This window comes from Leptonotus elevatus, chromosome 6 (assembly GCF_054856555.1).
Source record: "Leptonotus elevatus isolate MCC_2025b chromosome 6, RoL_Lele_1.0, whole genome shotgun sequence".
NCBI classification, from domain to species: domain Eukaryota; kingdom Metazoa; phylum Chordata; class Actinopteri; order Syngnathiformes; family Syngnathidae; genus Leptonotus; species Leptonotus elevatus.
The window spans coordinates 13,736,843-13,764,619 of record NC_141244.1 but is presented as its reverse complement, the minus strand read 5'-3'; the positions used below and the strand labels follow the sequence as shown (position 1 = coordinate 13,764,619).

The 27,777-nt window shown below is 40.6% G+C and overlaps 1 protein-coding gene across 15 annotated transcripts; it reads left to right on the top strand.

Moving 5' to 3' along the window:
* Window positions 1-282: 282 nt before the first annotated feature.
* On the top strand, window positions 283-27,762 carry LOC147172103 (uncharacterized). 15 transcript variants are annotated; one of them, XM_086078746.1, is made up of 33 exons: window positions 283-420; window positions 5,044-6,614; window positions 6,725-7,000; window positions 7,075-7,179; window positions 7,791-7,909; window positions 8,055-8,273; window positions 8,358-8,445; window positions 8,813-8,965; window positions 9,368-9,465; window positions 9,750-9,922; window positions 10,017-10,124; window positions 10,689-10,871; window positions 10,986-11,120; window positions 11,236-12,048; window positions 12,306-12,500; window positions 12,571-12,789; window positions 12,916-13,137; window positions 13,222-13,440; window positions 13,521-13,715; window positions 13,807-14,028; window positions 14,131-14,295; window positions 14,428-14,631; window positions 14,744-14,941; window positions 15,400-15,593; window positions 15,782-15,847; window positions 15,937-15,975; window positions 16,560-16,622; window positions 17,960-18,133; window positions 21,640-22,017; window positions 22,366-22,488; window positions 22,807-22,917; window positions 23,520-23,600; window positions 25,031-27,762. In XM_086078746.1, exons 2-33 carry the CDS (start codon window positions 5,052-5,054, stop codon window positions 25,058-25,060), a joined length of 7,131 nt encoding a protein of 2,376 aa, XP_085934872.1. In that variant the 5' UTR covers window positions 283-420; window positions 5,044-5,051; the 3' UTR covers window positions 25,061-27,762. The 15 variants fall into 15 exon arrangements, with proteins under 15 accessions (XP_085934872.1, XP_085934870.1, XP_085934871.1 ...); XM_086078744.1 differs by having other exon boundaries at window positions 10,986-11,138; XM_086078745.1 differs by having other exon boundaries at window positions 6,722-7,000.
* The last annotated feature ends 15 nt before the right edge of the window (window positions 27,763-27,777 follow it).

Here is a 27,777-nt window from a genome sequence, read left to right as displayed (position 1 = left end):
AGCATACAAACGTTTTGGATTTCAGTGAGTTACCTTCCGAGCTGACCTTTCCCAGCAGAAGCTCTGGATGGATACATTGAAAAATAGATATACATGGAGAGAAGCATAAATACATTATGGTGATTAATATGTTACATTTTTATTCCGTTATGATATCCGGGTATATGTATGTCGCCTACATGAAATAGCATCTATTAAGTTGGTGTGCACCTTGCATGAGTCGTCAAGGCGGGCTTGCTGGGTGCTGAGGGGTCCAAGCCTCGGAGAGGCTCCGCCCCTTTACGAGCGTCGGACACCTTCAGCACAACAAAGCATGTGTGGCTCCGCAACATTGTTCCTTATCTGAACGTGCCGAATAGGGGATTTTTGTCCTTTTGGACTTTTTCTTTGCTCTTTCCATTGATGCGAAACCTGCAGCAGGTGAGTCCGAATATACCGAGGACGATGATGCGAAGGGTTAGTTGTTTGTTTTTGTTTTGCCGCACATTCGGCGCCATTTTCGTACTCGGACTGTTTAAAGAGCCGCTGCACGGTGGAGCGACACAGACCGCTCATAACTGCACCTTATTTGCGGTATAAGTTCCAAATAAAATCAGATCTATGGTGCATTACTAAATTGCTTCTAAGCCTTATTTCTGATAAAAATGCAACAATGAATTGTGCGTTTTCTCGGGTGAAAAAGGAATAAGGAACATCACAAATCAAAAGTAGTCGCTATCTTTACATGTGAGTTGGATGGGTAAAGATGGCTGGGGGCGCATGTTTTCACTCCTCTCAAACATGCATACAATTACATTGCATATTGCCGTGTGCATTCTTTTTAACACCAATTAATACATCGAAAGTAATACTTCAGGATTTGGTTCACTGTTGAAAAAAAAATGTTTTCTCTGTTAAACGAGCTGGATAATTTTCAATACATGTCGGCACCTCTGTATAATTATTATCTTACATAACGGTTGTTCCACAAGCCACTTATTTGACGTGCAGCTGTGCTTCACGCTGTCTTAAAGATGCCTCTGCTATTGAATTAAATGTTTCTGCTTGACTCGCTTTCACCTCAAGAGGGGAGGTGCTTTAAAATACTCACAGTCACTTGGCACAGAATATAAAAATAGCTGTCTAACACACTTAAGTGACAACCGTGCAATAAGCCTCATCTCCATTGATGATAGTGCTGGATAAATATAGTCAGATAATCTTTCATGAAGCTGCAGATATCACGTGTGGAGGATGAGGCAGAGGCAGTCTGGGTTCATGTGGTGCACCCAGTAGCAAGAGGAAACAGCGAGGTTAAGAAATGATGGCACTCCATTGCTCGGGGTCTCCAGTATAGTGCTGAATCAGCAGTGTTGAAAGCATGTAAGTGATGCTGAAGGATGTCGGTGGCTCTGCTGTGTGAGAGTGAGGTTATTGAGGTCCCATAGGAGCTTGCTGCTGGTAATCCTCTTTTGGGAGTTATGATGCGTTTGGGCAGTTAGACTACTACTGTGTTGTGCTAAATAAACAAACTCCACATGCACAGTCCTTTCCTTGTGAATGACTGTAGAATTCACTCACTTTTCATCATACTTTAAATGGATACACTTTGCGTCATGTGTTGCACATGGTCGATGATGATATTATGTTTCTTGTCATAGCATATTTGGCAATGTTACATGCAAATCTCTTGACAAAATGTTTAACGTTTGGAAGCCTTCTTCCTCAATGTGCTGTGATGCACACTATTCTCGCAGCTTTGGCTGAGCCAACGTTGGAAATGGTTTTGGAATCACTTACAGTGCGACCATACTAAATCAATCCGGCTGCTTCATTCATTTCCCTTGGTGGTTCATGTTACACTATCAGCAGCACTTGCCATCTGTATGTATTGATTCATTGGGAACTGGGTTTGGATAAGTTAACACTGAAATAAGCCTCTGTAACTGTGTACCCAACAAGGCCTCAATGTCTTAGAATGACCTTGTACCTGTTCAGGTTTAATATCCATTTAATTGTGTCTTCCCACATTAATGACACTGCAGATTTTAGTGTTGTAAAGTTTCTTTCTTTCTTTCTTTAGGATTCATAAAACGGATGGATGGCTAATGTCTGCTATAGCCAGTCAATCCTCATGTAGTAAATATTGCTAAAGTTGTTAGGCATGCCTGTTTGCATTAAGTGAACTTTTACTCCAGTGTAAAAAGGCATGTGTGTGCATGCATGTCAGCATTTGTTTGCTGAGCAAGTTTAATTTTTGGAGTAACCATGTGGTCTGAGGGCAAATATCCTGATTCTCTTAGTTTTTAGCCAGGAGGGTGGAGCTCCTTGTAAAACCACGAATCAGCATAGCTGATTGCCTCGATGTCTTTACCATCTCGTCTCCATTGCACACCCACACAGACTCAAGCTGCATACCCACACGGGAGCTGGTAGTGAGTCCAAGTGCATGGAAAATGTAGGGAGAGAGCAATTATTGGGCAGGCTGATCATCTGGGCTGATATTTGGCTGATGAGAGATCAATTAACTTTAGGGAACTATTATTATGTGTTTTTAATTTATTATTATTTTTTATTATTTACTACAATCGGTGTACCCCCCCCCCCCCCCCCCGAAAAAAAAAAGCCCCATATCTGTCTATCGCTAATCGAGACAGTGAGATGGTCAGTGGAGCCAGGTAGGTAGAGATAATCTCACTCGGCCCGATTAACTCTAAACTCCTGCTAATTCCTTAAGCCTACTCCTAGTGGCAGGTAAGGTGAAATGCTTTCCTTACCTTAAATTGACAAGATAATGTATGTTCGGAATGTTTATCACCATTCCCACTCATGTGTATAAGATTGCAAGATGGGAACATTAACACTAATTGCTAGAATTTTATGCATGTTGGGCCAAGCATAGATGCATATGTATATATGTGCATATGCGTGCCATGTGAATATAAATAGATGTGAGCTCGTCAGTAAATGCGAACTAATGAGTCCAAGCGTCCTGAGCGCAAACAGCTATTTATATACTATACCTCCTCCTCCTCTTCCTCATTCAGCCCTCCTGTCTCACTGCATCTCACATGTGCACACCATGTCAGAGCACCTGTGAAGCATCACACACGTATGACATGAGACTGAATTTAACATTGAAATTGTTTGAATTTTTCTCGGCAAATTGGACAAATTCTAAATCGACTTGACAAGTGTGGCCAAGAAAAAAAATAACTTAAAGAAGTTCAGTATCACATTTCAATCATAATATTCCTGTAGGGGAATTAATTCAACTCACTCTTGCTTGAGGGTGGCCTACTTCATCTATAATTTACTTTATTAGAGACTAATTATGTAGTATTGAGGGCAGCCTTTTTCTTTACAGTACAGTGGTATTTATTTGATTGGCTCCACGGTGCAAAAAAAGTAAAAAAAAGACGCTGCACTTCATGTAGCGAGACCGCTTCTGTTATCTCCATCAGTCAAGTGATTAAGACTCCCCCTGCTCAGCTGGCCGATAGCTGAGATGTTAGATAGGCAACTCAAAATGGAGGAGGCAGCAGGCACAAGCTCAGCTGGTCCATTAGGAGCATGTCTGCTTCCTGACAATCAGAATTGAGATGACAGAGCATTAAAAGACCCAGTGGAGGCTGTGAGCACTGATGCATAGTTGCGAGTGTGTGAGCGTGGTGACCTCGGGAAAAGGCCTATGGGGGGTCTCTTGGGGGGAAGGGTAGTCAGGATTAGTTATAGAGTGCAGTGTAGTTATTGGTCACTGGACTCAAACAATGGGAGGGCTAAAGAGGATTTTAGTGTGTGTGTGTGTGTGTGTGTGTGTACCCCCCTCCCCCCTGCATCCAATGGGAGGTGCATGCATGGTATAGTGGGCCAAAGCATGCACCCTTTGGGGCGGCCCTGTACATCTGGAAGATTGGCCTGCCCCTCTGTCTGCCTGACGAGCATCTCCCCTCCCCCCAGTTCATACACGGCAGCGGGGGCCTTGAACTCATATGGCGGACATTAACACGGCAACATTAGTGACCAATTAGGCAGGACTTAGTTCAGGCGAGATGTATCGCTAATGTAAGGGCGCTATCTCAGCCAGCAGAGGTTGCGTGATTGCATAATGCTGGCTGTTTATTTCAGCCAGTCAACGGCTTTAATCGGCAAGTAAGGCCTTTCTAAATATGTGAGATCTGTCCTCTGCACAACCCCAACAAAGTCATGTTCATTAAACTGCAAGGCAGCTTTGCTGCAACTGTCAAGTGTACAGTTACAATGAGGCTTTTTGGAGGTGTCATTTTTAAATGTTGCAAGGTTTTCTTTATGTTGAATAACTGGACGGGTCAGGAGCCAAACGGTCGTGCTTGTTAACTATAAAAACATTTATTGGAAAAAGTTGGTGTGTGCACTTTTTTTTTTAAACATTGCGCGTTTCCTTGCCATCAAGCTCTTCTTGTATGTGAGAAGGTAAAACTACGCAGGTTGGGACGGATAGTACAAGCGATGCTAATAGGCACCTACACAGTGTAGAATGCTTCCTTTGTGACCGTAAGATTTAATGAGTCTGCAACAGGCGATTGTGATATTGGACCCACCATCCAACAAGGACAGCTATTGTAGGATTCTGTGCATGTGCGTGCTTTGCAGGATGTCTACTGTATGAATGAGTGTGTATCGTGAATGTAGTCTGTGGTTGACAGTTGGCTAAATGCCACTAAAAGGGGAAAGAAACATCATAATTGTTTGTTGATAGTAATTCAATGTATGAATGCTTTTGAATAGACAAAATAGACATATTATTATTGTATTAGTATTATTAGTTATGAAACCTTAGAAGCAGAAAGAATAACTAAAATAAAATGTTTTGTTTTATATACTTCACTAAGGGTGTAGCGTTGCTATTTATTAGCACATGTTTGCCAAACAGAATTACGCATGTTTACGACACACAAGCTTATAGTTCATTGATCCTAATCTTGTTTATTTGGTTTCAAGTGCAGCGGTGTTGTTCTCTGTCACTTTCTGAAAAGCACTGCGACCTGTCTACATTTCTGACTAGTTTCTTGTTCTCCATCCCAGTGGCTACCATGACAACAGAGGCAAGTGCCGTGAGCGAGGCGGACACTGAAGGCAAGCAGAAGGCTAGCGCGGCTGAACCCGAACCTGAGAACAAGCAGAGTCCCGAGGCAACAGCACCAGAGCCAGAGGGTGAGCAGTCGAGCAAGAAGGCACAGGGACAGGCTGCTGAGCCTGGCTCTGCCGATGCAGCCTCCTCACCTGAAGAAGAGCAGCTGAAGCCTCGCACCAGAACCTCTGCTGGAAAAGGCCTCTCTCGCCTCTTTTCCTCTTTTCTTAAACGCCGCTCACAGTGCTCAGAAGGAGAAGGCTTTGAGGCAGAGAAAGCCAGGGAAGAAAAGGAGGACAAAGAAGAACAGGCTGGGAAAGTGGAAGAAGAACAAGTGAAAACTGAAGAGAATGATGCTCTCCTAGAGGAGAAATCTGATTTGAAAGAGATAAAACAGAGTGAAGAGAAACAACAAAAAGAGGAAAAAAAGACTGAGCCAGAGAAAATAGAGAAGAAGGGTAGTAAAAAGAAAAAGAAAGAAACCAAGAAGAAAACGGAAGAAAGGGATACAGAGAAGGTGAAAACCGCAGAGGAGAAAAAGGAAGAGGAGCAGGACAAGAAGCAAGAGGAGGAGAATAAAGAGGACGAGAAGAAAGAAGAGGAGAAGAAAGCGGAGCAAAAAGAAGAGGCAAAGGTAGAGGAAGCTGTAGAAATAGAAGAAGAAAAATTGGAGACTAAACAAGAGAAGAGGACAGAAGATAAATGCACTGAAACAGAGCCTGAGAAGGAGACTAAAGAGGAGGAAAAAGTTGATAAAAAGGTTGAAAAGAAAAAAGAAAAAGAGGAAAGGGTGAAGAAAAGGGAAGAAGAAAAGGCTAAGAAAAAAGCAGAGGAAGAAGAAAGGGCAAAGAAGAAGGAGGAGGAGAAAGAGAAGAAGCGAGAAGAAGAGAAGGCAAAGGAGGCAGAAAAAGTCAAGAAGAAAGAGGAGGAAAAGGCAAAAAAGAAGGAGGAGGAGAAGGTGAAGGAGGAGAAATTAAAAAAGAAAGAGGAGGAAAAATTGAAGGAGGCCAAAAAAAAAGAGGAGGAAAAATTGAAGGAGGAAAAAAAGAAAGAGGAGGAAAAATTGAAGGAGGAAAAAAAGAAAGAGGAAAAATTGAAGGAGGAAAAAAAGAAAGAGGAGGAAAAATTGAAGGAGGAAAAAAAGAAAGAGGAGGAAAAATTGAAGGAGGCCAAAAAGAAAGAGGAGGACAAATTGAAGGAGAACAAAAAGAAAGAGGAAAAACTGAAGGACACCAAAAAGAAAGAAGAGGAAGCATTGAAGGAGGCCAAAAAGAAAGAAGAGGTGAAATCAAAAGAGCCCAAAAAGAAGGAAGAGGAAAAGGGGAAGAAGAAGGCAGATGATAAACAGGAAGAAGACAAAGGGAGGAAAAAAGAAAAAGTGAAAAAGGGCAAGAAGGACGTGGAGAAAGGGTCAAGTGAGGCGCGGGTGAAAGCACCAATTGCTGCCCCAGAACCAGAACTTAAAACTGAGCCAGAGACTGAACACGCTCCTGATCAGCACTCACTCAGCAGCGCAGAGATGCAGGTCAGTGCAAAAACTGCAAAGAGGAGTTTTCCTCAAACCTGTTACTGAGCTCAAATTTTCAAACTCATGTTATGCATTTACCTCTTCTCCCGTTCTGACTCCTCCAGCAGCCAGCTCCAGAGGAACCCAAGGAACAAGGTGCAATCAAGGAGGAGCCAGAAGAAGTGGAAGTCGTGGAAGAGGAGGAGGGTGCAGAGAAGAAAGAGGAAGAAGCAGAAGCAGAGGAGACGGAAGCAAAGGGAGATGAGGAGCCCAAAGACGAAAAGCCTGCGAAAGAAAGGAAGACTGAGAAGAAGGGTGACGATGCCAAAGGCTCCAAACGACAGAAAACAATTCAGTGCAAAGTCACTTTGCTGGATGACACTCAGTATGAGTGTGAGCTTGATGTAAGAGATCACACACGTTACAGGCTGTTCACAAATGATCGGGTTCGTCTTTCTGATTGCATCTTCTCGTTTAGAAACATGCTAAAGGACATGAGCTCATCACTAAAGTGTGTGACAACCTCAACCTACTGGAGAAAGATTACTTTGGTCTTGCTCACTGGGAAACACCAACCAGCAAGGTCAGCTTTAAACTTAACATCATTTGCTTGGATTTTGTTAGTGTGCCACTCATGTGTTTGGAAACTTTCAACCTGAGATATGTGCTTGCAAGCTGTTATATTTTTCTGGGGTTACCTTTTCTGCGCTATACAACTCTGCATAAGAAAAAAAAAAGTTGAAATACCCGCAGAGGTTGTGGTATTACTTTTTGACAACAAACATAAGGACCAGTTCTACCATTTAGTTTGACAGTTCATTTTATAGTGATAAATTATTGAACATATAAAAAGTTAATATATTACATAAACAAGCTTTGTCAAAATGTATTTAGTTTTCCCAGAGAGAGAGAAAAGATTTTCACATTATTTGAAAAGTATTAAAAAAACAAAAAACACCTTTGTTATATGATTTCTAGATGTTCAATATTTCATGAAAACCTACATGTTGTACAAATGCAGTTTTCAAAAATCGAATCCTATTTGATCTGTGTATAATTTATTGTGTTTTAAATCAAACCAACCCAAGTTCCTTCTTCCTCAAAATTAGATCCAATACATCGGGCAACAATTTAAATTGACCATATGATGTACTGTATTATGATTTATTGCTGATATATATTCTCCCCTGTCAGACATGGCTGGAACCTGCCAAGGAAATCAGGAAACAGGTGCCAGGTGCTGTCTACGAGTTTACTTTCAACATAAGGTTCTATCCTCCTGACCCGGCACAGCTTACTGAAGACCTCACAAGGTGAATTTCACATATTATGTTTTTGTTAGACAACCTTGCCTGCCTCTAGATTCATATTTAGGAGTGGGAAGCAAACTTGTATTTGAACGAATGTCAACTACCTCGTTAATGCTTGATACATTATAGAAGATCTTCTCTTTTCCAGGTACTATCTGTGTCTCCAGCTGAGGAAGGACATCATGGATGGGGTTCTTCCATGTTCCTTTGTCACCCTATCCCTGCTGGGCTCTTACACAGCACAGTCGGAGCTTGGTGAATATGACCCGGAAGTCCATGGAGCTGACTATGTTAAAAATCTTATTCTTGCTCCTGGACAGAGCAAAGAGCTGGAGGGAAAGGTGATGGAGTTACATCGCACTTATAGGTAAGCCTCCAGAAGGAAAAACTGAAGGAAGAAGAATCAGAACTTGTATACAAGATTTGATTCAGAAACATTTTTGTGTGAAAGGTCAATGACTCCAGCTCAAGCAGACATGCTGTTCCTGGAAAATGCCAAGAAACTTGCCATGTATGGTGTGGACCTTCACCAAGCCAAGGTAAAATTCTGTTAGAGACAAGAGTGTCATTAATTGCACTTGTGTTGTAACTCAGCGTGTCATATTCACCACCACCAAATGTAGCAATAATTTAACTGTATTGCAATTTGACTACAAAGAACACACCACCTCTGTTATACCATGTCTGTGCAATACAACACATTTGGTATGATAACATGGCCAAACGCTATAATTGCAACACTAATAAAAGCTTTAAAAAAATAGAGAAATTATGCCAGGTGTCTCAGTACATACCTTTTGAACTCCATGACCTCATAGTTTTTGAAAGTCGGCCCCCCAGTGGACTAGTGTTGAAACCACAGGACTATGTAATAGCCTGTCACTGTGACTGTTTGTGCTTTTGCAGGATCTTGATGGTGTGGACATTACACTTGGAGTTTGTTCTGGCGGTCTGATGGTTTACAAAGACAAGCTGAGAATCAACCGTTTCCCTTGGCCAAAAGTTCTCAAGATCTCTTACAAACGCAGCAGCTTCTTCATTAAGATCCGGCCGTCTGAGGTAAATAAAAATACGCATTTGTTGAATTACACCTTTTTTTTTTTTTGCATATCATGACTGGGTCTTCTGGTAACAAAAAATAAAATTCTATATATATTTTTTGCTCTGTATTATATATACTGTAACTGTATATTGGTCCTGATGTATTAGTTACTGTGTTAATTGAGGGACGTTTCCCCTTTCTCTCTTTTTTAGGCTTTATAAAGTATTCCTAGTCGTAATATTTTAAATGACTGAAATTCAATATAGTAGTCGGTCTGACTGCACGGGATTTAGAATGCACTAATGCGACCTTGCTCCGGGGTAAATGTCATGCTTCATGCTGTTTGCCAGACTAATGTGATCAACTGAATGTGACCCTTTTTGACCCTGCCTTAATTGTTTTGTTTTCTTGGCACACAGCAAGAGCAGTATGAAAGCACTATCGGCTTCAAACTCCCAAACTACAAAGCCTCGAAGAAGTTGTGGAAAGTTTGCGTTGAGCATCACACCTTCTTCAGGTAAGAACAGGTTGATCTTGCCCACTTTGGATGTCATGCCCCTTCTTGCCCAACACATGCCTGCCCTCTGCATAATTGGCTAACTGCAGCCTAATCCGTGAAGTTGGCTCTAGCTACGGTGCACTCGCCCTGACCTGAGAATGAACCATCTAAGGGTCAAAGTTGTTGCTTACCAAGTTACGCAACACTGCCAATTTTGGAATTTGAAATAATGTACAGTAGTGCATCTGTTGGCTTGTTGCTCCATGGTCAATGGAAATGGAAGAAATGTGCCTTTTCCTCAGGGTTTCAACAACTGAGCCTCCCTCGTCACGTCGCTTCCTCGTCCTGGGCTCCAAGTTCAGGTACAGCGGGCGCACCCAGGCCCAGACCCGGCAAGCCAGCTCCATGATCGACCGCCCCGCCCCCCGCTTCACACGCTCTGCAAGCAAACGCCTCTCCCGCAATTTAGATGGAGGTATGTTCCGGAGCCCTAACTGTGTGCTACAGTACACACACATTTCATCATGGAGCACAAGATACAGAAAGATACGCTTCTTTCGGTCCAACAGCTGTAGACAAGACTCTCCAGAGCCTCACAGCATCAACCAGGTGTGAGGTTGATGACTGGTCGACGGTGCTTGTTTCTGAAAACCCTCATCCTTCCATAGAATTTCCAGGTACCTGGAATTGTGTGGAGCTTTGCCCCCAGCACCATATATTATTTGTGCTTACTAATGGCTTTACGGTTTCCTTTAATGTACCAATCCATGGTTCCTTTGCCATGTTTAACGCTCTGACCAGAAAGACCATTCAACTATGGATGCCGATGTCAGTTCATTGCACTGTTCAGCCAACCACTTTGTCTTTCCCCTGGCATGATCCCAGGGTGTCTTTGGTCACTGCACAATGCGCTGACTGATTCAGGCTTGGCATTGTTGTTTTTGTGGCTTGCTCAGAATTTGCAGCTTGATGTTTGTTATGCACCTACTTCAGGAGCTTTGTTCTCATCATCTTAACTTGTCTCCCCTTTTTGTAACCATCTCTGCTTCAATGACTTGTTGAAACAACATTGCCGTTTTTGGGCATCGCATTTGTGCTGAATGGCCAAATTAGAAACTCTTAACCATTGAGCTTTCTTGGTAACCTCTGCTTTCTGGACTCACCAAGATCTTGCTTAAACACTTTTCATGTAACTTGAAACACCAGAAAACATCATCACATAATCGATCATCTCTTCACAGCCAGAAGTGAGTCTGAACAGACATTTATTCAGTCGTGGAATACTCAGGCAGGCAGTCGGCCATGGTGGGAGCTTTCATCTGATGCTCTACTACAGACGAGAAAAGAAGATGAATGGTCTACACTGGTCGAACGAGATCCTCCCTTTCCATTTTCCCCATCTTTTGATTTTGTAGAATGGCCAGGTATGAGCATTTGTAATCCCTGCTAGCTTCAGAAGTGTGCTCAATGTGCATTTATTGAACACTTCTGTCTTTTTGTTCATTTGGTGTAAATTATTTCTCTTCTCATATTGTCAGCTAATTTCAGCTTGGCAAGCATGAGCTCTATTGACAGGCTATTGCGACCAGCACAGGAACGAGTTCATGATTGGTTCCACTACTTTGATCGAATCCCCAGCCTGTCCTTGTATAAAACTGTCGATAAACCTCAGCGTGAGTTACTGTGTGATGGTATGAATTGCAAGCAGACTTTGAATATTGTTAATGAGACATAACACTCATTTTTGCATCACGTTTTGTGTTCCATTCCTGCTTCTCCTCAATGCAGCCCAGCGCGACGTGAATGAGGAGGAGGCTATGTCTGTACAAGAGCAAGAATTGACAGATGAGGAGGTCATTGAGAGGCTAGAGGAGATGGTGATGGTGGTGGAGAAACTAGAAGAGATGGAAGATTTGGAGAGGAGGCTGAGGAAAGTTAGAGATTTAGAAGAGAGGCTCCAAGAAGTAGAAGAGATGTCAGATAGGATTCAGGAGGTGATAGAAGAGGAGTTAGGGGAACAAGAAGTTACCAAACTAAAGGAGGAGGAACTGCAGAAAGAAAGTAAAGCCATAACACGGACTGTGTTGAAAAATTCTGTGATGATTGTGGCGAACATGAATGAGGACGAAGAAAAAGATGAATTAGAGGAGCAAATAAAAGAGGTGTTTTTAAAGGGCCTTTTGCCTGAAGAAGACGATGCTGAAAAAGGACTAGATGAGAATTTGTTTGATTATAGTCTGCGAGAGAAGCTACGTCAGATAGAAGAGGAATGGAAAGATGAGGTGGAGGAAAAGTTTAATTTTCAACCTGTCAATTCCTCTTCTCAGGTCTCTTATCAGAGCGAGGTAAGGACTAAGAAGAGAGTTGCTTTTGTGGATCAGAGGCCGCAGAGGCTTGAAGCTATGGAAGATACAATTCTAAAGATAATCTCAGAAAAGACGTGCCAAGACAGTGAGATTGGATTGAAGACAGAAATATTGGAGGAAAGAGCTGACAGGGAAGTTGGTGACATTGAAAATGGATCTTCACCAAACAAAGATAAGGATATGTGGTCTATGCTATTTGACCGTCCTCCATACACGCCTATTATCAAACCATCAGGTACAGTAATGGCATTTCGCATTGAGCAATTTAAATCTTCTCGCTCATTTTTTTGTCAGTAGTAGCGCTAACCAAAAAACAATGGATAGCCTGATGCTTCCTAATTTGAGACTATGGATTTTCAACTGTCTTTTGCATTTATAAACAAAACTCTTATCAACGGCTTCCTGCACATCAACCAGCTTTGCTTAATTTCGAGCTTTGGTGCAACTTACTTGTGTCCAAGTATTTAATTTGTTTTTCTTCACCTTGTTCAGTTACATCAACGAAACGTGTTGTGATGGATGAGGGGGAGTTTTTAACTTCAAAATCAGTGGTTACAGCAGTTGTGGAAAAAAGGGTCTTACTAGAAGAGCGACCAGTAGAAGACATTCCTCCACCACAGACCTTTCTAAAAAGAGAAGATGACTGGTTTGTATTGCTGGATGGTGTTCCCAGACATGCAAAACCAGGTACTGCTGTGTTCCCCTGTGCTGCTTTAAGCTTTGCTTTGGTCTCATGCTCACATATTTTACTCACCAGTTACCTTGAAGGAACCCGACAAGATAGAAGCAGAAAGTTCGTTCTCTATGGTTGAAAAACTTGAAGAGATTAGGGAAGTGCAACTTGAAAAGACAGAGATAAGAGAAGAGGCGCCACCATATCTTCAAGAAATCCAACAACAGCCGGTGAAAGAACGAGACAATGATTGGTTTGTGTTGCTGGATGTTGTTTCCAAAGAAACCACTTATGTAGCACCAGGTATTGCTAACGTCCCCTGTACTGCTTCACATCTTTACTAAAGCAAACAATCACGCTGAGCTTTGCTGGCATTTCTATCTAAAAATCCATCTGTCGAGTTTGAGAGTTTGTATCTTCTTCTTGTAGCTGCTGTTGATGTGTCTGCTAAAGAAGATGTCTCTCTGACTGATGTGCCAGTTGAAATGAGAGATGAACCCATGGATGTTGTAATAGTTAAAGAAACAGAAATAAAAGAGGATCTGAGCCAAAATGAGGTCACAATGACGCTAGCCAGTCTAAGAGAAATAGACGACGATTGGTTTTTACTGCTGGATGTTCACACCAGAGAAACACAGTTTGTACCACCAGGTATTGCCAACATCCAAACATACTCTTCATTAATACATGGAGCCGCCACTGATTTAATATTTTCACATCCTTCTTCTTGTCAAGTGACCCAGGCTGGATATGTTCAGACATATGCTGAAAAAGGTTTTTCTACTGTAGTTGAAGAAAGAGTGGAGGTTGTAGTAGGAGAGGTGGTGCAAAAAGAAGAGGGTTCTAAGAAAATGTATCCTGAGCTGAAAATATTGCCGTCAGTCATACAGAGAGATGATGACTGGTTTCTACTGTTGGATGTTATTCCCATAGAAACGACCTTTGTACCCCCAGGTACCCACATCTCACTTTCGTCTTGTGCTTTTCACACATATCAGTGCACCAGAGGAATCTAATTTTCGCCTCTGAAATAGTTTCCCGAGCAAAGGCAGCTCAAATCTATCCAGATGTAGGACCTGTGATTGAAGTGAAAGCGATAGAGCTGAAACCGCTACCGGTTGGTTTGGACCAGATGAGAGCGCTTCCATCCCAACCACAGCCAGAGAAAGATGATGACTGGTTTGTGGCATTTGATGCTGTTCGTGATGAAGCCGTTATACTACCACCAGGTATACAGTTTGTGTTTGAGTTCAGCTTATTTACCTTTGATTGGCCAATAGAAACATTATTTTTTTCCTGTTGACTGTCTGCCTGTGCCAGATGCGCCTGTTGAAATTACTCCAGCTATGAGGAAGCCTTTTGAGGCTGAGGTGTTAACCACTGAGACTAGAACATGGGAGATGAAGATAATTGGTGAGAACACCAGGCTTGATGAAACACAAATTTCTGAAATGAGACCAGCATCAGGGAGAGGAGGAGAAGATGATTGGTTTGAATTGTACCAACAACAAACCATAGAAAAAACAGCTCCTTTACCATCAGGTAATCATCGCTAAACGTATCGTCATGAACAATTTAAAAACTTTCAATTATCCTGTACAACTTTAATTTAAATCTGCATTATGTACTATTTTTTCCTGTCAGTTTCTGTGGTTGAGAATATTGTGAATGTGACCGCAGTTAAAGAAACAAAACGAAAATCCAGCATAGAAAAGGTGAGGCTGCCAGTGAAGTTAGTTGAAAGGAAACCACAACAACGAGAGGTGGATGATGACTGGTTTGGGTTTTTAGATGCAGTAAAAGTACCAGGTATGTCTTTTACATCACGCAAAGCACAGTTTGATTTAGTTTCTGTTCACATATATATAATTTTTTGGTATAAATGAAATAGATCGCCTTTTGTGGCTAAGCTTGATTTAGACTTTTTTTATTCTACAATAGTGGCTGAACCGGTCCAAAAGTATCCTGATGTAGCTGCATCTAAAGCTTTTGCAGTCATAGAGCAGAACTCACTGCAGAGAATTACTGTAGTGGAACAGATGCGGATGCAAGAGTCGTTGCAGCAGCAGCCGCAGCCAGTTCAAATAGGGAGAAAGCTGGAGAATGATTGGTTTACTCTTCTAGATGTGCCTCCTAGGAAAACAGGTATATTGGAAAGGACTCAGTCCGTCATGGCTACATAGATTATGGTTGCTGAAGTTCATTCTAAATGTTTGTGTCCCAATGTTCAGTATTTAATGATATTCTATGAAATTAGCTGCCGTGCCTGAGCGCCCCAGATTCCCGGCAGAAGTTCCTAGCGTGAAAACTTCTGAAAGCAAAACAAGGAATTCTGTTTTTGCGAGACCCCAGTTTGAGAAACAGATCCAGGAAGAAAGACGGCCCCTCAAACACACCCATGTCCATGATGATTGGTTTGTTCTACTAGATGTTGGCCGCAGATTCAGAAAGCCAGGTATTCTGTCAATTTATGTGCTACTTGCACATGGTTTTGCTTTTTGACCCTTGCTTATTAACATCAAATCAAGATGGATTAATGCTTGACCGTCACTCAAGGACGTCCGACAGTATTTTGTTCATCAGATTGAAGAATTTTTGCTTCCTAATCTCACTTTCTCAGTTACATTGAGCTTGGTAGCTTCTTGCTTCCTAACAAGAACTGTACCGCTGCTTGTCATTCTTTCCACTTGGCGGAATTTTGTGTGTGCTCTGCTCAGGTTGTCTGTAAAGGAAAATTCAAGGTAAAGTATACTACAGTGTGTGTGCTCATTCCTTAGAAGATTGCGATATGTACAAAGTGGCAGTTTGGCAGTGTGGAGTTTGTGTGTGATATATATATATTTTTAGATAATTCGTTTTACAACATTGATTTCTAATGCAAGATCCCTTCCGCTTTGTCTGTACTGTGTTCAGTGGTGACCACACAGAGAAGCGCCCGTCCTGTCAGCGCACCAGTCTTCTCCCAAGCCGCTCTGGCAGAAGCTGGAATTCCAATGGCACCCTTGGACCAGCCTCAGACTTCCACTCCAATCAGGACAGGAATCAAAGCGGAAAGGAAGCTTGAGGTCACTTTAGAAGTTGTTGAGCCATCAAAAACCAAGGACAAGGTAGTCATTTGATTTTTACGTTAAAAGTTTCAAGTATTTTCATTTTTCTTCGAAAAACTGATGCCTCATGAAATATGTCATGAGATAGCTCCAAAATAGGCATTAGCATTCAAATATTTTCATTAATGAAAAAATGCTAAATGACAGATCAGGGAATGTTCTCTGAACTATGTCTCTTGCTGCTGTAGTCAGCAGTATGGACTGACCAGAGAACTGACTCCTCACTGACACTTTCCATCAATGGGGACATTCAGGTTAGTGTCGGTCTCAAGTGTCTGAGACATGTTTCCATTCAAGACAATAAGTGGTAGGTATGCTAACATGTCTCCCTCTCTCCTCGCAGTCTGAGGTGACGAGCAGAGAGGTGGTGCAGTTGCGAAAGGTCAGATTCTTAGCCGTGTGTGTAATTTCTCCATTTCTGCTGACAATTTGCTCCGTCCAAAACAATAATTTCATCTTCTTCTCATATGCATCCAAGTAGCTCGGCCATATATAGTTCGAGTCATTTCAATTTATTTTATAGAACATGCAAGAATGGATATAATATTTGCAAGCCATATGGACTATGATTACATAATTGTATTATTGCCTCAAGGTTGTACACACATTTGCCTTTAATGGCATTATTATCCTCATTGCATGCAGTTGCAACCACTAGAATGCATTTGCATGGATTTAATGTGCACTAAAAACAGGGCATGTTAACCAATTTTTTATTCCCACTAGTGTCATCACACATGCTTGTTTCTTTATGTAACATCAGACTAGAGGACTTATACCTGTAGGGATTTGATTTGATTATTAGCCTCAAACTATTTTGCATGTTGACTCTTTGCGGCTCCTTATCTTATTTTTTTTTTATTAACACTTCAGTGAACGTCATAGTGTGCATGTCCGACATGTAGCTACTTTCATAGGAAACTGACACCCTGACTCCTCCCTTTTTGTTCTGTTCAATTTTCACAGAAAAGAGCTAAGAAAATTGAGGGTGACTCAATTTATAAGAGACATAGCCTTTTAATGTTGGAGGTTTGTATCCCCACTGGAGATGTCACGTCTCTCGCTTTGTTTTCTTGCTCTTTGGTGCACTGGCTGCTGTTTCATATCACGCTTGCATGAAGGCTTGATTTTGAACTCTCATCAGCATTCAGCACGTCCGATTGGCGATGTAAATAACCTAACAAATGTGTGTTTATGCCGGCTCTAATCCACTTCTTCCAGGAGTGTGCTGCTGAACGCTGAAGGCCTCGACCAATAGGGCTGTTCTTGCACTGATTGTACTTTACAGTCCATAAAACTATCCTTCTAGTGAGGGTAACCAAGCTAAACATGATTCACAAGAAGATTTTTTTCTTTCTAAAACCTAAAGCACAAAGCAATATTAATAGTAATTACATTAACTATATATTTTTATATTCTTCTTACTCAATTGGGAATGTACAAATAGAAAGTATGTAGTTTATGGTTTAGACTTTGACCTAACTGGACTGATTTTGACACAGTTTTTATTTTTTAATTTTATTTTTTACAACAGATCATCAGGATCCTCCTGTTATGCTTACGCGCTTCTCTCGCCATGCTTTCGCCACCTCATTTGCTAATTTGCTTGAAACGCATGCACTGGCAGTCTCTGCAATTTTGCAACTAAAATTAATCTACTAATGGAATTCTAATTTAGCATGAATTATTAGCGATTAGAAAATGAAAATAAAAATAATGATGTTCTGGTGCTATGTATGCTAAGTTGGGGACACTTAACATGAAGTTGCTCTATGCACCGTAGGCAATGATTAGCAGTAGTTCCTTACTCAAGCTTTGGCTACATTATGTGTGATTGCACAATCCATAGAGGTCAACTTGATGCTAAATGTTCAGTGTTATTGCTGCTTTGTTCATTTGTGTTGAATGCAACCTTTTTCTTCTTCTTTTTTTTAATGAAGCCCAGTTTTCACTTACACTGATTTGCAGCATGTTTTCCAGATTTTTGCAAGCATTCTGCCAACCACTAAATCTAAATTTTAAGCTTTACAATCAACTCTGTTTGACAAATCATGGCACAGGTTGGAATTTCATCAATGAAACAAGTCACAGAACGCTGCGTTGCACAATAAATCTTATCCCGTTGATCAATAATGTAAATCACACATTCCAGTTAACTTAAGATGTGACTCATTAACTATCGAAATTCAATCACTAACTTTGCTTTTGCTTATTTAGTCATATTTGATCAAGCCTTTACCAAAGGTAATGATAATCCTTGATTAATTTTCTTTTCCCCATCCTCTTTCCTCCCGCCCTACTGCCATATTCCATATTCCTCAAACCCTACGGCCCTTCTTCCCTTCACCCGGCCTTTCCCTTTGTAGGAGTTTGACAAGCCCCAGGAGGACCTGCTCAGGCATCACGCCAGTATCAGCGAGCTGAAGAGGAACTTCATGGAAGCAGTGCCAGAGTGCAAGCCCAGTGAATGGGACAAGCGTCTGTCCACGCACTCACCATTACGTACCCTGGGTGTCAACGGTCAGCCCAGTGCAGATGGGGTAAGTGTCACACACCAAACAACACATCATTGTATGAAAGGAAACCAAAAGGACAAGCACACACACATGATGAATCAAATACAGAAAATGTGACGCATACTGTATATGCATGCGCCCTATCATCATATATCAGAGATCTACTAATAGTTGGACAGCTGTCAGGGTTGTTGTGTGTGTTTGGAAAGCAGAGTGTGTGCTAGTAACCATGTGCAAGTTGGATGTTTTTATTTTTTAATCACTGTTCCATGTGATCAATTGACTGGAATTATATTATGTAATATTCGACGAGGCTCTTCCAGGCTGCTTTCTTGGTTGTTAGATAGTTTGATGGGAAATGATTGTGTGCGCATGTTCAGACCTATTCATGGCTATGGCATGTAAGATGCAGCACACGCATGATCTGATGAAGGTGAGACGGTTTGAATAGGGTCTACACTTGTATATTCTCACTCAGTCAAGTTTGATGTGGATGAGGCATTTTCGGCTTTCCACCGACATGCTTCATCGCACATGCATCGGATGTTTCTGACGTTTCTGGCATTGCATGCATGGCATGCCTGAAATGACTTTTGCACGTTCTCACACACTGCAAAGTTTCCTTCCCTGCTCTCTTCATCATACTTTTTCCTGCTTCTACGACTTTTTTGTTTTGCACTCTTTTCTTCCCACTGCTGCTTTCTCCAAACCTTTTGTTTGTTCCTGAAGAGAGAAGGTCTGATTCACAGCTGTGCTCGATGTTTTTACCCTCTAGCCACCATCATAATCGGTAACTATATCATAACTAGAATAAATGGTAATCATGAATTGCATCTTGCATAATCTGATTTGAAACATCACACCAAGTATCGCCTTTCAGATGGATGAAGGATTAGGATACTTTCTAGCGTAGCTCCCATTTAACTGCTCGCATAATGTCTGCACTTGGACACTTAATTTGTTTTTGTGGAGAACCCGCACCAAGTAATAATATTATCTATAATGAGCTGGAGAATCAACAACAACAAATATAGCCAGATTAAATTACTGTCATTAAACACAATGCAGCTAGCTGTTATGCAACACACTTAAAACAATACTTGGAAGAATAATTGTCTAACTGTAGTATAGAGACGACGACATACAGTATGGTTCTTGCCTAGAATGGTAAAAGTGAGGATGACTTTCTGTCTTTTTTAAGTAAGAGTCCTACATGGGATTAAACTTTTTTTTTTTTTAAATGCATGTTAAAATGCATGTGCTAGCAGTTCCATGCTTGAAATAACATGACCTTCAATCGATCAATCAAACACAATTTCAAAATTTCAACTACTGACGTTTGGCATTTTTGCAAGTTCAATGGCCATCAAAACTCCTCCCTCTCATCTCTCTCCCCTGCTCCCCCCACCCCCTTCAGTTTGTCACCCGCCTCCCGCGCGGCCCCCTGCTAGACTTCTACTCCAAACGCAGCTGAGGGGCCGTCTGGACTCTGTGGAAGTCCCACACAGGCGTGAGTGTGACCTGCGGAGACAGAACCCAATCACCTTGCCATCTCGCTCTTTCTCTTCTCCGTCCTCCGCCTCCTCTCTGACATCACCGTAGCATTCCTCATTTCTCATCCTTCGCTCCACTCGAGGAGCCATTTTTTCCCCCTCTCCTTCATGGAACAAGACTGACACCTTTTCTGTTTCTTGACACTATTATTTCCAAACAGACTGATTACAACTGGATGTGAATCCAACACTCTTTTACATCTTTTCTGACTTTTTGTTGGACTCATTATCAAACATATTTTTATTTAGCATTTTATATAGCATATGTTACCTACTTTTATTCACACTGTGAAGTAAAGACATTTTTATTAAAATCAGCCAATAGTTCTGGTGTACTGAGACATTCATCAAAATATTTTTCACAATCTATTAATGCTGTGATAAGAATCCACAAGGCAGCTAAATTGTAATACTTAAACTTTTTTTGGGGGGGGAGGGTCGTTCACTAGTGTTGGACAAGGCAGTATATAGCAACTGCATGAGTCCTTGTGCATGACCAAAGAATAAACGCATTCCATTTACACATCACGGGTTGTGTATTCACGCATTTTATATTTTTGTGTGTGCATTTTATCATGTATCAAGATATTTATTGACATGTACTTGTTAGTGAGAAAAAAAGCAAAAAAGTTAATTTTGCTATGTTCTCTGTATAATTACAGAACATCTAGATCGTTGTCTGATGTAAGCAACCAATAGTAGCACAATTGTTTTGTTTGTTTGTTTTGTTGTCTTTTGTAGTTTACCATACGTCCTCAAATAGTGACCTCAGCTCTAATAGATGTCTCAATCAACGACTGCATTATCTTTTAGAATTTTCTTCAAAAATCTCCCTCCACATACATGACTCTTTTTTTTTTCCTTCTTTTTTTCCCTGCAATAAAATAAAATAGCATTCGTTGCCACCAATAATCTAACAAGTGGTACAGTTTGTTTGATACGATACACCTTCATTTGGTTAAAGTTTCCACCACAGAAAAAAAATAATAAAACAAATTTCACCACAGGTGTAAAGGCGTGTGAAACTACCTTATGAGAATTTGTTTAGGAAAGAAACAATTTATTTGGTAAAACATGATCAACAAAATGGACAACAGACTGTTCAAACAGCAAGTGCAAACATATTCTAACTTCACCAGAGCGCTTGTGCTTTTTTGTTTGTAAGGTGCAGAAATTTGAGTAGGGAACAATTATTTCCTATTTCCGCCTTTGACTGCACGCCACTATTGACAAAAGGTCACAGTGGCAAACTGCTCATTTAGAGCAGTTACACACTTCATTCCAAACAGAACAATTCTCTGTGGACCAATCAACGGGCATCCCCAGGCCACTCTTTGAGGAAATATGGTGTACCGAAATAGGTTTGATAGTAACAATGAATATGGGTTCTTTGTCCCAGTATTAATAAAAATATTTATCTCAACCTGTATTGTTTGTTGTCATATCAGCTTTTAGTCTCTTGGGTTAATTGAATTTTGTCACTGAGATCTACCTGCCACAGTACATCCATGTTTTGTTAAGATGTAGCATTTCCAATATTGTACATGTTGCCTTAGCGTGTCATTTAAAATGGAAGTCAACCATAAGCATTTCTTGACAATGATATGTTATTTGTGACCTAAATATGACATTTTTGGTTTATGAGTTATGAAGAAAAATCCAGGCGTTTTTATCCATCTCAGGGCACTTGCTGTCATCTTCAGTCGACAGTAAGTGGCAAAATGGACGCCCCCTGAGATTGATAAAAACGGCAGGATTTTGCTGCTAAACTCATTTTCCATTAACGCAATATTAACCAGAATACCATATTTAGACCAGTAGGGCTGCATTGAACATATTATCGTCAAAAACAATTATTTGGGTTGACTTCCCATTTAAGCTCAAGGACTTATAGAAAGTGGGTGTACTAATGAAGTACACACGGTATATTCACGTGGTTATAATTTAAATGGTTGGTATTTTTCTTTTTTCTTTTAGAGCTTGCACATTAGTCCGCTGTGCAGAGGTTCAGAGACCAGAGCTGCACTCACGGGAACCGCAGCGAATTTGGGCTTTTCCAACAAGTCCAGTCTCATTGCTAGCCTCGGTCATAGTGCCGTGGCTCCCCGAGTTCCTTTTGACAAGTCATGTGATCAGGAAGTGCTTGTGGTGATTGTATCATCCCTGGTGCCAATGGTAGAGGTGGAGATGGTGCAACTGCCTCCCTCCCTCGACGCAAGCAGTCAATATTTAGACGAGACCCAGAAAGAAGAAGGTCCGTGTCCCAGATTTTTGGAGCGCTCTGGGAATATAGTTGGATCTTCCCCTGCTTCCTATTTCAGGAGCGGTGGTCCTCATGTCATACGCAGCTTCCAGGTAGCCTCCTGTCTCCTTCAGGCTTTTTCCTTGTCTCGCTTTTTGCTGTTTGCCACATATGAGTTGTTGCACAGTGGGCTCTCGGGTATGGTGATGGTGCTCTCGCTAGGCTGACTTTCTTTTACCATCTTTTATCTGTCATCTTTCGCTCATTTCTGAGACTTCACATTTTCTGCTTTCATTTTGTAATCACTGGTGACGGAAATGATTCGAAGATGCGGTTGTTTCATTGTGAATCAATCCTTTCTGGCCTCTAAAGGCATGCATGGTGTGAGAAGTTTGCTGTGGTGGGGGTGCGAGGTGTCTGGTTAAACAGCCACTCACGGGGGGCTATGCTCCCATCCACAGCCGCCTCTGGTGCAGACCCAAACAGTCACCATCACAGCTGTCCCCAACTCCTTACCCAGTGACATCTCCACCACAGAAGTCCCTATCGTCCCAACCAAGACCGTCACCTACGAGTCTGCAAAGGTAGGGGCTCAAGAACCGGACTCGCCCACTTCACTTCATCTATTTGTCAGTTAGTCGCCTGAAGGGAGATGCAGCAGCAAGAAGAGCCCCATACCTGGTTGACGCTCATGAAATGATAATTCCCTTTGTGTGTACCTTCTGTCTTCTGGTGGTAAAACATTTAAGTTTTCAGCCAATCACTATACGTCACTGGCATAGATAGATGATCAAATATACTGTATGTTCAATTTGCCTGTTGAAACACGACAAAATACAGATGGCATATATAGTGGTTGTCTATGACCAATCATGTAAATTTTTTGGGCTTGTCTTTCTCAGGGTGGAGTTGATGGGACAGAAGAGGACAAAGAAAGCACCGTGTCTGTCTCTCAGACCTCCGAAACCGTCAGTGGCACCACCGTCACTACCACCACTACACACATCTCCAAGGTCAGCTGCTGATTTTTCAAACTGCTTTTGTGCTCTCATATTTCAAATGATTCATATTAGAGCTGTCAAACGATTACTTTAAAAAAAATCAGATTAATCACATTTTAGAATTTTGATTAATTGCGATAAGTCGCTTAATTAAAAAGGCTTTTTTAATCAACATTTTTTGGCTGTCAAATTTTAAAGAGCAACTGTTATGTGTTAATTTTTTCGACATTTAATGTAACGAGGGACATCTTTAAAAAAAAATTGATCTACTGCACACGCTCATCCTCCTCTTTTTAGAATCAATTAATTACTTGCATAATTTAAAATGGAAAAAAAAATGACCCCATTAGTTTGACATGAACAAATATTCTGAATGTCATATGCAAACATTTATTCAATACTTTTCTTTAATGCATGCATTGCTCAAACACAACCTTTAACGCAACAATTTGCTGTCAACTAAAGGATCATCTGTAATCCAAATTAATAGGGTGAATAATCTGCGTTAATAAATGATTAATGCAATAATTTGTTGTGATTAATTAATTAGTTAACGCTTTAACTTTGACAGCACTAATTAATATATCCATTGTTTGCCGTATTCCCTAAAACAGATTGTGAAAAGTGGCTCCTCAGAGACCCGTGTGGAGAAAAGAATTGTCATAACTGCCGACAGTGAAGTGGACCAGGATAAGGTACAGAGCTTCATCAACGCCATTTAACTGACCAGCCTGTTGTCATGAAGCAGATTCAGTGACATGATTCCAAAGATGTAGTCCATAAATATTTAGAGACCAAAGAACAGGAGGATTTAGAGGGGATCATCAAATAAGATATGGTGCCATTTTAGACCTTGTTTAAGCATAAATGTTCGGTTCCATCTTAAAAGAAAAGTATACAGTACATATTCTGCATCTTCTCCACAAAAGAATTTCCAGGACAGACATTTGTTAATGATTAAGAGGAAAGAATGCCTTCAATATTTTATTTATTAATCTGCATAAAACGAGTGGCGGGCTCTTTTACTGAGTTCTTGCAAAATTGCCGCAGCCGCATTTCCCCCTTGCTTTTTACACACTTATTCAGGTTATCGTCACAACTGTGCGACTTCACACAGTCACAGTTTTCCATCCTCAAGCGTGACACCATTTGTGCCAATGTCTGGTGTGAGCTATAAAGTACTTTTCACAGCATTTTCAGCACAACAAGGTGGAAGAACTCACTCTCTGGTGTTAAACCTAAACACATTCTTGCAGTATGCACTTTTACACAAGAAGGGTTGCAAAATGCGAGGACTTTTAAGATTTATGGGCTTTATGGGAAGATAACAGGAATATATCAAATTGATGGTTGGCTCTTAAAGAGACAGTGTGTAGAATTTTTCAATGTTAATTCATTTTAAAAACCCACGAGTCATTTCAATAAAATGCCAAAAAAAGATGTATCACATCAACGTGCATGTTTTGAAAAAAATATATATAACCGTAGGTCTAGTAATCACTAATTATATCACATAAGTTAAGTGTGGTCTCTTCACGTTCACACTGAAGGGTGTGATTCCCATGTCGGATGTTTTGTTAAATCCGATCTTTTTTTTGTACTGTTCACATTAAAAAAACAAATGCGACATCTAATGTGAACGAACGCGCCCGTGATGTGACTCGCATGCGCAAAGAGCACACGTCGAGTGACGTAAACCCAAAACAACGGCACGTTGCAGTGTTCTCGGAAGTAACCCGACTCGCAACGTTTTACCGCCAGCCAAGTCCACATACGAAAGAGGCCCAGGTGTGAAAAAATCGGAATTGTACCGTTCACACTCCATGAAAAAATCTGATACTTGTGAAAAAATATATTATTACAAATATAATAGAATTATATAATTTGACATAATTCCAATGGAATGTTTGAATTAAGTAAATATTTTCCAAATTCCCCATGTCCCCATGGAAATTTACTGAAAAAAAACAACAAAAAATGTATTGGAAATTCTCCACCACTTTTGCAACCTTATACACGTATGTTAGCTTCAAATACCTACCAGCTAGCTATGGCCATTTCTATGTCAAGATTACATTTTGAACTATTCCCTAAATGATTATAATTTGGACTATGTCTCTTACAGGGGAAAGATGGCGGCGCATCAGCATTGTAACTGGGCACCACAAGCAGCTACTCCTTTGACCGTCCATCTCTCACGTCCCTTGGTCAGAGTGCAGCAACTCAACACGCGCTGACGGACCCACTCTTATTTAATACACGCACACATATCTCTGAATGTGCACCCGCTAGCAGAATCTGAGTAGATTGTGTTTGTTTTCTTTCTTTTTATGCTTTGAGCTGTTCATAGAAAGTTAGAGGAGGGCTGCACCGTGCTGATCAAACCTCACCTACGAAGGGTCTGAAGAACTTCTCACATCCATTTCCATTGTTTTAAGACTTATTTCTCCTTCTCTAAAATTGTAGCAGATATGTTTGCTTTTAAACACGTTTACTTCCCTTTTTAAAAATTGTTTGTTTCACAAATGCACTGTTTCTGAGTTAATTTCGATTGTCAGTGTTCATTCCCTTGGACTATTCACCAGGGGACTTTCTTCTTGTTTATTCATGCGTTCGGGACAAACATTGGATGAAATTGTGTACCTCACATTAAGACAATTCTGGGCCCTAATTCGGACAGCTGTTTGGTTTTGCTCAGGAAAATTAACCAAAATTTCCTTCTTTTTCGACCAGCCGACAACCTGTAGCCTACATGTTCTTGTAAAGTTTGAATTAAGACTTGATCTATTTTGACATATTTCTCTATTTTATAGGTGTAATGCTTTTATAGTGTTTGTACAAATTGAATTTTTTAAGTTATTCATATCCCCCACTGATTGAAAATGTGCTGTTGACTAAAGTCGAGTTCTCTTTTGAAGACTTTCTTCCATGATTTGTTTCTTACTCGATTCCTCTTGTGGGACGTCATGTCAATTAGGCCGCCATTCAGTAGCCCGTGCTAACGTTGTGCTTCCCTCAGCCATGATGCTTTGAATACATTTGGTTGATGCACGTTTAAAGCTTCGGTCTGTTTCTCTCAGGTTTTAATATATGTCACAAGACCACAGACCTCAATCAGAATGTATGAGGAATGTCCATATATTTATATCTGTCCCTGCTTGTAATGTACATTCACATTCAGCCGTGTGAAGTCAAAACATTTGAAAGAGCCTGTTCTCACGAGAATTTCGAAGGAATACGTACAAAAATGGAGGTCACTTCAAAAGGCTTCCTTTTTAAAGTGAAAGTCAACCGGAAACATTTCTTGACAATAATACGTTATATGTGACCTCACTAGTCACTCATTCACTTCCGGCCATTTTCAATGAAGCAACTCCCTTCGCTCTCAATAGTTTTACTGGATTTTGACAGATTTTTGCAAGGTCCACATAATATTCTCTTCTATTGCTATAAAAACATGGAACCCACCAAAAGATTAGAAAGATAAAAATATATTTGTATCTGTCACCATTTTTCAGCAATTAGCATTAAAATATAGCTAAAGTTTCATCATTATTCACAAACCTGTTGAAAACACTGGCAAAAAGAGCTTGTTGCAAAAATGGCCCTGGCTGATCTCTTATACTCTGCTGCCACCTGCTGGACGTTTTTTTTGTAATAACGCCCATTGCTTTAAGCGACCTCTTCATGTCAGAAGCTGTATCAAAGCCTTCTGCATTCTCTAGCATAAAAAAAACATTTTAAAAAACAACCAACAACAACGTATAAATACATTTTTGGGAGTAAAGGACAAAGTATTAAAAAATGTATTAATAAGTTTTTGGGTTTGAATGAGTTAATATTACATTTGTGGAATAAGAGTTATGAAGCAAAATCCAGCAGTTTTTATCCATCTCAGGGGGTGGCCATTTTGCTACTTTGCTGTCGACTGAAGATGCCATCACAGTTGCTCAGTGCTCAAGCAATGACCAATCACAGCTCACCTGTTTTCTGAAGCTGAGTTGTGATTGGGTTGTTACCCAAGCAACTGTGATGTCATCTCGGCTGGATTTTGCTGCTTAACTCATATTCCACTAATGCAATATTAACCAGAATACCATATTTAGACTAGTGGGGCTGCATAGTACATATTGTCCAAAAAAAAGGGTCTACTTCCCCTTTTAATAATCTATTTTACAATCATATTTTCCTCTGACCCAAACCCCTTTAAATGAATGGGAAAATATTTTTTTCATGAGGGCTCAGTTTCTAGAAAACCGCCAAATTTAATATTGTGCTAATTTTTTGTACAATTTCCAACTAAACTCTTGGGGGAACACGTTGCGCTTGTGGCTCATCTCAGTAAAGCGCAAGTGGAAGGCGAAGGCAGCTGTCCTGGTAAATGTGGCTTTTTTTTTTGTCATAGGAGCACATGTTTTTTTTGTTTGTTTGTTTTTTTAAACATGTTCTACTATACAGTAATTTATTTGTAAAGTAGCAACTGTTTGATGTGATTTGATGTACTGTGACGTTTCAAGGGAAAAAGCTGCTTCCATTTAGAAATGTCACAAAGTTTATATCAAGAAAGTTTGTAAAGCCTTTTACCACATAGTCCGAGTAGATTTGATCTCACTTGCTGTCTAATGTGCTTTTTTTCTGTAGACGATAGAAGCTGTCAAACGCACCCGTCTGTCCGTCCGTCCCTTTTAGTCCACGTGTTTCCTCGTCTCGGTCGCAAACTTGGTAGCTACAACAACAGCAACCTCCCCAGAAGAAACTTAGAATTTCACATGGGAAAAATAGATTTTAGATGGTGGAAAATATTGTTGCTTTGTGATTCTTTGTCTTTTATTAAAAAAAAATATGAAATAAGCATTATTCTGACTCTTAATG